The sequence below is a fragment of the Pristis pectinata genome, chromosome 5 (genome assembly GCF_009764475.1).
Source record: "Pristis pectinata isolate sPriPec2 chromosome 5, sPriPec2.1.pri, whole genome shotgun sequence".
In the NCBI taxonomy this organism is placed as follows: Eukaryota; Metazoa; Chordata; class Chondrichthyes; order Rhinopristiformes; family Pristidae; genus Pristis; species Pristis pectinata.
Genome location: NC_067409.1, coordinates 68,345,444 through 68,355,427, shown reverse-complemented (window position 1 = coordinate 68,355,427; position 9,984 = coordinate 68,345,444). Strand labels below are relative to the sequence as shown.

Genomic DNA, 9,984 nt, shown 5'->3' with positions numbered 1-9,984 from the left:
AGTCATTAATAAAAATCACAGAAAGTGGAGGTCCCAGAACTAATCATTGTGGGACACTGCTAGTCACAGACCTCCAATCTGAATGCACTCCCTCCACCACAACCCTCTGCTTCCTACAGGCAAACCAATTCTGAATCCACACGGCCAAGCCTCCCTGGATCCCATGCCCTCTAACCTTCTGGAGAAGCCTACCATTTGGAGCCTTGTCAAATGCTTTACTAAAATCCATGTAGACCACATCTACTGCACTACCCTCATCAATTACCCTGGTCAACTCCTCAAACAACCCTATCAGGGTTGTGAGACATGATCTGCCCTTCACAAAGCCATGCTGGCTGTCCCTGATCAGACCATGATTCTCCAAATGCCCATAGATCCTATCTCTAAGAATCCTTTCCAACAGCTTGCCCACCACAGACCTAAGGCTCACTGGTCCATAATTCCCTGGACTATCCCTACTAGAACATTAACCAAATGCTCACCCACTGAGAGATCTGTCACCTGACCCGGTTCATTACCTAATACTAGATCTAATATGGCATTCCCTCTAGTTGGCCTGTCAACAACTGTGACAGGAATCCGTCCTGGACACACTTTACAAAGTATGCCCTGTCTAAACCTTTGGTACTAAGCAGGTGCCAATCAATATTTGGGATGTTGAAGTCCCCCATGATAACAACCTTGTTATTCCTGCACCTTTCCAAAATCTGCCTCCCAATCTGCTCCTGTCTCCTTGCTGCTACCGGGGGGCTTATAGAATACTATAGATGAGTAAGGGTGATGAACTTAGAGCATGGATCAGTATATGGAACAATGATGTTGTGGTCATAACAGAGACTTGGTTGAGAGAGGGACAGGAATGAAAGCTTAATATTCTAGGGTTTCGATGTTTTAGAAAAGACAGAGGAGGAGGTAAAAGGGGGAAGGGATTGTTGTGCTATTAATTAGGGGCAATATCACAGCTGCACTCAGAGGGGACATAATGGATGGCTCTTCCACCAGGTCGAGATGGGTAGAACTCAAAAATAAGAAAGGTGCAATCACTCTGATCGGATATTACTGCAGACCCTCTAGTGGCCACTGGGACATTGAGGATCACTCATGCAGGCAGATTAAGGAAAGGTGTAAAAACAACAGGGTTGTTGTAGTGGGCAACTTCAACTTTCCTAATGTAGACTGGGACCTCCTTAGTGCAAGAGGTTTAGATGGGGCATAATTTGTCAATCAATCTGCAGATAGTCCAACAAGAGGGGGACCGTGCAGGACCTAGTCTTGGGTGATGAGCCTGGCCAGGTGACTGACCTTTCAGTGGGAGAACAGTTAGGGAACAGAGACCACAACTCCTTTAGTTTTGAGATAGCTGTAGAAAAGGATAAGTATGGACCTTGAGGGAAAGCATTAAATTGGAACAGGGCAAATTACGAGAGTACTAGACAGGAACTAGAGAGAGTTAATTGGGAACAACTTGTTTCTGGGTATGTCCACATCTGACATGTGGAGGATGTTTAAAGACCAACTGCACACAGTATAGGACAAGTATGTTCCAGTAAGAAGGAAGGATGAAGATAGCAAGGTAAGGGAACCTTGGATGACGAGAGTAGAGGTGAATTTAGTCAAGAAGAAAAAAGAAGTGTATGCAAGGTTTAGGAAGCTAAAATCAAAGAGAGCCCTTGAGGATTATAAAGAAACCAGAAAAGAACAAGAAGGGGATTAGGAGAGTCAGGAGGGGCCATGAAAAGTCCTTGGCAAGTAGGATTGAAGATAATCCCAAAGCATTCATCAAGTGCAAAATGATAACTAGGGAGTGGGTAAGACCACTCAAGGATAAAGGAGGGAACATGTTCTTGGAGGCAGAAGATGTGGGAGAGGTCCTAAATGAGTACTTTGCATCAGTATTTACCAAGGAGAAGGATGTGGAGGATAGGGATATCAGTGTAGATTGTACTAATATGCTAGGGCATTCTGAGATAAAGAAGGACGTAGTATTGGGTCTCTTAAAGGACATTAAGGTGGGTAAGTCCCCAGGGCCTTATGGGATATACCCTAGGTTATTGAGAGAGGCAAGAGATGAGATTGCTGGGGCCTTGACCAATATCTTGGTCTCTAGCTACAGGCAATGTCCTGAAGGACTGACAACTAGCTAATGTTGTTCCATTATTCAAAAAGGGAAACAGGGATAATCCTGGAAACTACAGACTGGTGAGTCTCACTTTAGTGGTAGGGAAGTTACTGAAGAGGATTTTTAGGGATAGGATTTATGAACATTTGGAAAACCATGGCCGAATCAGGATCAGTCACATGGCTTTGTACAGGGCAAGTCATACTATAATTCCAAGCAAATTCATCACCAAATTCCGAGACCTGGGACTCAACATCTCCCTCTGTAACTGGATCCCTGACTTTCTGACAAACAGACCGCAATCAGTGAAGATAGGCAGCAATACCTCCGGCACAATTATTCTCAACACTGGTCCCCCACAAGGCTGTGTCCTCAGCCCTCTACTCTAATCCCAATACACTCATGACTGTGTGGTCAGATTCTGCTCTAACTTCATCTACAAGTTTGCAGATGATACCACCGTTGCAGGCCGTATCTCAAACAGCAATGAGTCGGAGTACAGGAAGGAGATAGAGAGCTTAGTGGAATTGTGTCATGACAACAACCTTTCCCTCAATGTCAACAAAACAAAAGAGCTGGTCATTGACTTCAGGAAAGGGGGCGGTGTACATGTACCTGTTTACATCAACAGTGCTGAGGTTCAAGAAGGTTGAAAGCTTCAAGTTTCTGGGAGTAAACATCACCAACAGCCTGTCCTGGTCAAATCACGTAGATGCCACGGCCAAGAAAGCTCACTAGTACCTCTACTTTCTCAGGAGGCTAAAGAAGTTTGGTTTGTCCCCTTTGACACTCACCAGCTTTTATCGATGCACCATAGAAAGCATCCTATTTGGATGCATCATGGCTTGGTACAGCAACTGCTCTGCTCAGGACTGCAAGAAACTGCAAAGAGTTGTGGACACAGCCCAGCGCATCACAGACACCAGCCTCCCCTCCTTGTCTGTATTTACCTCTCGCTGTCTTGGTGAAGCAGCCAGCATAATCAAAGACCCCACCCAGGTCATTCTCTCTTCTCTTCCATCAGGTCAAAGATACAGGAGCCTGAGGGCATGCACCACCAGATTTAAGGACAGCTTCTACCCCACTGTGATAAGACTATTGAATGGTTCCCTTATAGGATGAGCTGGACTATGACCTCACGATCTACCTTGTTGTGACCTTTCACCTTATTGCACCGCACTTTCTCTGTAGCTGTGACACTTTACTCTGTACTGTTATTGTTTTTACCTGTACTGCATCAATGCACTCTGTACTAACCCAACGTAACTGCACTGTGTAATGAATTGACCTGTACGATCGGTATGCAAGACAAGTTTTGCACTGTACCTGTATTGTGGAGAGTCATGGCTGTCATGTGACAGCACTGCCCACTACCTTGTCGGAAGACACACCACTGCCAAGCAAGGTTTGGCTGTGCCCCACCCATCAGTGCACACCTGACCACTGGCCCCTTTAAGTACCCTTGTACTTGGCCTTGGGCCATTTGCCTTTGTAATTGATTTGTCCTAGCTGGCACCGAGCCATTGGCCCCCTGTAAACTACCTGGGCTGGACCCCCCAGCCCTCCAGCACTATAAAGGGTGCCACGTGTGCTCAGCTCACTCTCTTTGCCATCTTTGAGGGACCATCCTGCTTCACTCCAGGACGAGTACCGTGGAACAGTGCTGGAGAAATCATTGGTGAGGTGTACACTGTTAAATGGTTGGGAGCGTTTTAGTTAGTGTCCCTAGTAGCATAGAGCCGTGTCTGCACTGAGTCAAGGGGTGGTGGCTATTGTATTGTTTTTTCTTGATTGTGTGCGCCTAGTTCATTTTGTGTGTGTGTGTGTTTTATCCCTGGTGCGATTTTCCCATGCTCGCTATAAACTGTGTGCATGTGTGTGTGTTATTCCCGCTACCATCGTCGTTTGTGTGTAAATCATTTACTGCCAGACTGTGTTCAGAGTCCTTGCTTTTGAGACCCATCAAATTTTCTCACTGACAACAGTACCTCGGTACAAGTGACAAAATAAACCAATACCAAATACCAATACCAATACCAAATATGTTGACAGCCTACTTTTCTCCATGGATTTTGCCTGGCTTGCTGAGTTCCTCCAGCATCATCATATTTTTCATATCTTAAAATAGTTGAGTACATATATTTTCAAATATGCAGTTTCACAACCTAAAGTCACTAAGGTTGAGCCAACAGTCTTCAGGCTCGGGGGAAATATCAACATTGAGCAAGGTCTGGCACATATACATCAGGAATTGCATTCACCGACACACTGCAGAGCCGGATGCAGTGTAATTACGTGGATCGGCTGATCTATGTATCTGCTGAAGGATGTCCCTATGCAAAATACAAGGAATTCAGAATTCTTTACACGTTGTAAGCCTGGACGAGGACTTAGAGATTGTGAAGGGTAAGATATGGATGCCTTTAAAAGTGGCGTGACATCACACAAATCTTCTGATTCAGCCATTTGACAATTATCCAAGGACTGTCTTTCTGGCTTTCTGCTTGAAAAGATTAAATGCATTCCACATTTACTTGATTATCCTGGGCACAAGGATACTCTTCCAAACAGTAACATTAAAGACTGCTTAACAAACTATTCACACAACGCTTTGGTTAAAGACAGCACAAATCAAGGCTCTTATTTTACTAGCTCCATCTTCTCTTTAAGAGGGGATATCACAGCATTTATTTCTTCATTTTTTCCTTTGCCATCCCAGAGGTTTTACCCAATTGTTTCAATTATTTAATTTATTGAATATAGTGGAGCAACACAAAAGATGCTGGAGGAACTCAGCGGGTCAGGCAGCATCCATAGAGGGAAATGGATAGTCAACATTTCAGGTCAAGACCCTTCATCTGGATATTGAATATTGATTAAATATTCATTCATTGAATACTGTCTTGGGAGAATCGTGCATGTAGTGCACATCAGAGGCAGGGAACTGACAAACTATCCATGCAGGGATAGAGGATAGGGAAACAAAAGAAGGAAGGAAAGTTAATGAAGGTTCAAAACTGCATCATTATCAAAATATGTCAAATTGTTACTTCAAAGCTAATAGAATTTTAAATACCCAGTAGCAATTATATAATTGTGGTAGAATTTGAGCCTGTCAGTAATACAAAACAGGTGAAAACACATCTGCCACCCAATATACAGCCGGCCAACATTCACTTCAAATTCTTTCACTCATGTTCTTTACAAACTCTGGTCTTCAGACATTTATAAGATATCTTTATTAGTCACATGTACATTGAAACACACAGTGAAATGCATCTTTTTGTGTAGAGTGTTCTGGGGACTACCTGCAAGTGTCACCACGCTTCCGGCGCCAACATAAATATAAATATAACATGTGGCACTGAACAGAGTTTTCCAACAGCATCACAGTAATAAATAAAATTAAATATTTAATTGAAATACAAAATAAAAAATATTTATAATCTGACTTTTAAACTATTAAGTAAATAGATGCAATATATTTAATAAATTAAATTATTTTTTTTCAAGAAGTTGGGATTCTGTAATATTTATCATAAACATTACATTAACAATTTATAAAACACTAAAAATATTATATTATTATATCACTACCTGAAACATCAATATGTTGGCAATCTACAAACTTCTAAATGTGACATCATTGTTTGTCAGAGAGGGAATTTTCTTTAGGAAATGCTAGGAAACATTTTTGTTCAATGGATTCACACAAATGACTTCTTGCTATTTCCAATAATTTTACAACACTATGCAAATTGTCTCATGATAATGCAGGTGAGCCCCAATACGCAAATAGTTTCTCAACAATTTTATGAAACTGATAATTACCCCTTTAATAAATACTGTTATTAAAACTGGTACAACGAAAAGCATCCAACTTTTAAGTTTACAGTGACAGTGCAGAGCGGCATGGTAGCGTAGCAGTTAGCGCAACGCTATTACAGCGCCAGCGACCAGGATTCGATTCCCGTCACTGTCTGTAAGGAGTTTGTGCATTCTCCTGTGCCTGCATGGGTTTCCTCCGGGTGCTCCGGTTTCCTCCCATGTTCTAAAGACGTACGGGTAGGTTAATTTGGGGGTTTAAAATGGGCGGCGCAGACTCGTTGGGCCAGAAGGGCCTGTTATTACGCTGTAAATAAAATTTTAAAAAAATCTATTCAGTTCTTTTACAGAACAACATTCATCCACTTTGACTGTAGATTTCTGTAGCCTATGCTGAACTATAACGTTCATACAGTGAGGGTTTTTGTTGTCTTAATTCACAAATTCATTACTGAATTCATGAAGCGAAGGGCTCGGGATGATTTCTCCATGAACCGGGTGAAGTCTCGCAGGATGACATGTGTGTTCACTTGTCTGTTCCAGTCTGTTTTCGACACCAAGCCGAAGGCAGAAGCTTCCGATTCACTCTCGCTCTTGTTACTGATGTCAAACTCGACATTTAACTGAAATATAAAGGGAGCAAGAGGGTTGGTGATTTGAAATTTCACATTCCTTGACCATAGTGGGCTGTTTAGTAACTGGTTCAATTTATACTTACCTGGTGCATTACCAGTTCAGTCAGACGCTGGGTGCTGGATCGCATCCATATCATTTGATTATTTGAACCCATGATGGATCTTTCCACCAACAATAAAAAATGGTTGTAGTTTTGGAGACCTGCTGCAATTGCTTTGAGGCATGTTTCCTGTAAAAAAAAATAATCAATGACATGAAATTTTAGTGCAGTTGATTGTTATGTTTCAGCAAGACATTTGGATATTAAAGTTTATGCATTACTCTCTTCTTCAGGTTTAGCTCACCAGCATGACAGGGTAAATTTTGGAATCATATAGTATGTAAACAAATCTTGCAATTCATTGAGTTTGTACTGACCATCAAGCACCCATTTACAGTAATCCTATACAAACCCCATTTTATTCTCCCCACATTCCTATCAATTTCCCTCAGATTCTACCACTCACCTACACACTAGGGATGATTTATGATTATCAGTTAATCTACTGACCCAGAGGAAACCTGCACCATCACAGAGAGAAAGTGCAATCTTCACACATTGGTGTAAATGTGTCAAACTAAGGAGGATTATCAAGGAAACTAATATGCTTATTAGTGGATATAAACTTGTTGTCTAACATTTGACAAAGTTGCAGTGGCATGTATAGGTGCCTAAATGATACTGTTAGACCACAGGGCCTAATGAGGATACTTCTATCACCAAAGTTAAATCAGTAAAACTAAAGTGGATTTTTGATTCAGATGCAAATTTATCGCTTGTTCTGATTTATTTTTTTTAAATACAGATCTGTAAGACTTGTTCAGTAGAAGCACGAGTAGCTCATTCAGCTCCTCATGACTGCTCTGCCATTCAATAAGATCACAGCTGATCTTTTACCTCAGTGTCTTTTTCATGTACAAACCTCAAATCCCTTGATTCCTCCAATATCCAGAAATCTATGAATCACTCTCTTGAATATCTTTCGTGACTGAGTTTTCAAAGCCATCTCCAGAAGATTCACACCCTCTGGGTGAAGAAATTTCCACTCATCTGCCCTGAATGGTCAACCCCTTCATTTTGAGACTGTGGTTCCCCTATTTTCAAACGCCCCTGCCGGAAGAAACATCATCTCTGCATCAATCCTGTCAAGCTGTGTAAAAATTTTGGATGTTTCAATGAGATCACCTCTCATTCTTCCAAACTGTAGAACATTGGCTTTAACTCCACTCATTGGAAAACCTCTCCATTCCAGGAACTAATCACCTGAGCCTTCCTTGGTGTCTCTCTATAGCAAGCCCAACATTGAAAATCAGAATCACGAATGTAAAATACAGCATCACGTTTGAATGTAAAATACAGCATCCCATTTGACCCCTCCCCCCAAACGTGGCCCTTAAAAAATACCCGTACCTGGGCAGGAAAGCTGTTTATTGTGCCGTGAAAGTACTGGAATCGAAAACCAAGTATTTATATCAGCAGCACTGCAGAGGAAATCTCTCCCCACATGACCCCAAGCGTGTCGCTTGCAATATCACTGTTAACAGTTCCCTGGGGTTGACAATGCCGGTATTTCCCGACAGCAGATCTTGCATTCACCCAATCCAGTTCTTGACTGAAACTCCAGTGGCTGATTGCCAGGGTTAGTGGCGTTAGTTCAGCTCTAGGAGGCAGTCCTGCACCGTCTGAACCACTGGCCTTCCGCGAAGCAGCAACAACTGGTGATGCTGCAAACTGTAGTCGCTCAGATCATAAAACGATACAATGGAGAGTGTGCAAGGCGACCAGAGTCACTGCTGGACACTGGGTGCAGGGCGAACCTGAATCCACTGTGCAACTGCTGCTCTCACCGGCTCTCGCTCACCTTATGGAAACTGATCTTTGTGCATCTGTCCTGAGCTCGGATTTGCGGCAGGTTGAAGTCGTAGGTGAGCAGCGAGCCCTGGTCCCCGTCACAGAAGGAGAAATACTCACACAGCTGCAGGGGGAAGAAAGGTCAGACAGTGAATAAGTGAGCAGGTGAATAAGGACCAAGGCAAAGACTGCGGGGCTCCAGCCCCTCGGCTGTCAGCGCTTCTCACTCACCTGAGAGTCGCGGAGTTCTGCCGCCGAGCTCTGGATCTGCAGCGCCAGAGAGTCGCACGTTGCACAGCTCAGGGCTGGTGCAGGTGACCGCTCCGCCGTTTGCACCGACTCCGTCACGGGAAAAGCGGCGACCTTTCCACACACCAGCAATAGTAGGTAAAAACCTGCAGGAAAAGAGACAGAACGGAATAAGAATTCCCGCTTCCGGCAGACTCACTGAAATGAGACATGGACAGATAACCGGAGGCTTTGTTCACTAACTTTGAGCAAGTCTCATCTTGGGTTCCCCTTCCTACAAAGGTCTAAGATGTTTAGCTTCCCCCAGCTCTTTTATCCCCACTATTTATTAATCGCCATCTTTGGGGGAAATCCAATATTTGTAAGACAATTGTACTGACGTCAAAGCTGTAAACTTTTTTAAATTAATTTCAGCAATGTGGCACTGTCACTTACAACAACGCGTCCTAAATTTACAAATAGGTGACCTCAGTAATTATTACCACCCGTAGGATGGGCAACGCTTGCTTCAGTTATTCGTGTTTTTTTTCATTATGCAACATTCCTGAAAGGTGACCAATTGAAATTAAGTTCCATAATTTCCAAAGTTTTACCACAGTTATTTCACAACTCGTCAGAGGGAAGTCTGGGTGGAGCTCTTTGAGGAAAGAATTCCTCCTGGTGAAAATAATGCAGTTCTTTATAACATTTTGTTGTATTCTGTTCCCGTGAACAGACAGCTGAACCAGGGAGAATGAATTTCAGACCCCATGTTCTCAAAGGTTTTTACTTCCACTTCACCTGATTTTGTCTCAGCTCTTCCACTTCTCCATTTCTTACCCACGCTCTTGTTACCTCTTCATTGGAAGCAATTTGTGTGATGTAATGGAATGATCAGAAGCAAGTTGCCAAATGTGACTCTGTGGGTTGCCTTTGATTGGAAAGTTTGTGGGTTCAACTCCTATTCCAGAGCTATATGGACATAATGTATTCTGATACTTAATTGTTATACTAAGAGAGGGCTAACGTGTTGGATGTGTTGTCTTTTAGGGTCCCTTCTACCTTCTCAAGATTCTTTGTTACTATCTGAAAAAGAATATGGGAGCTCTGCCTGTTTCAAAACCAATATTTATCTGTTATTCAAAAATAAAAGAAACGTTAGTGTCTGTGGGAACATGGTGTTTGGGAATTATCTTCTGTGTTCTTTACACTTCAACAGATGACTACTTCTCCAAAAATTACTTATAGGCTTTAAAATGCGCTGAGCTTGTGAAAAGTGCTACCT

At 42.6% G+C, this 9,984-nt stretch overlaps 1 protein-coding gene across 1 annotated transcript; it reads right to left on the bottom strand.

Annotated features, from left to right (window-relative positions):
- Positions 1–6,381: 6,381 nt before the first annotated feature.
- On the bottom strand, positions 6,382–8,985 carry LOC127570975 (interleukin-6-like). The gene is made up of 5 exons (XM_052016944.1): positions 8,964–8,985; positions 8,703–8,866; positions 8,482–8,595; positions 6,663–6,809; positions 6,382–6,567 (listed from the first exon to the last, which is right to left on the bottom strand). Exons 1-5 carry the CDS (start codon positions 8,977–8,979, stop codon positions 6,382–6,384), a joined length of 627 nt encoding a protein of 208 aa, XP_051872904.1. The 5' UTR covers positions 8,980–8,985.
- Positions 8,986–9,984: the final 999 nt, after the last annotated feature.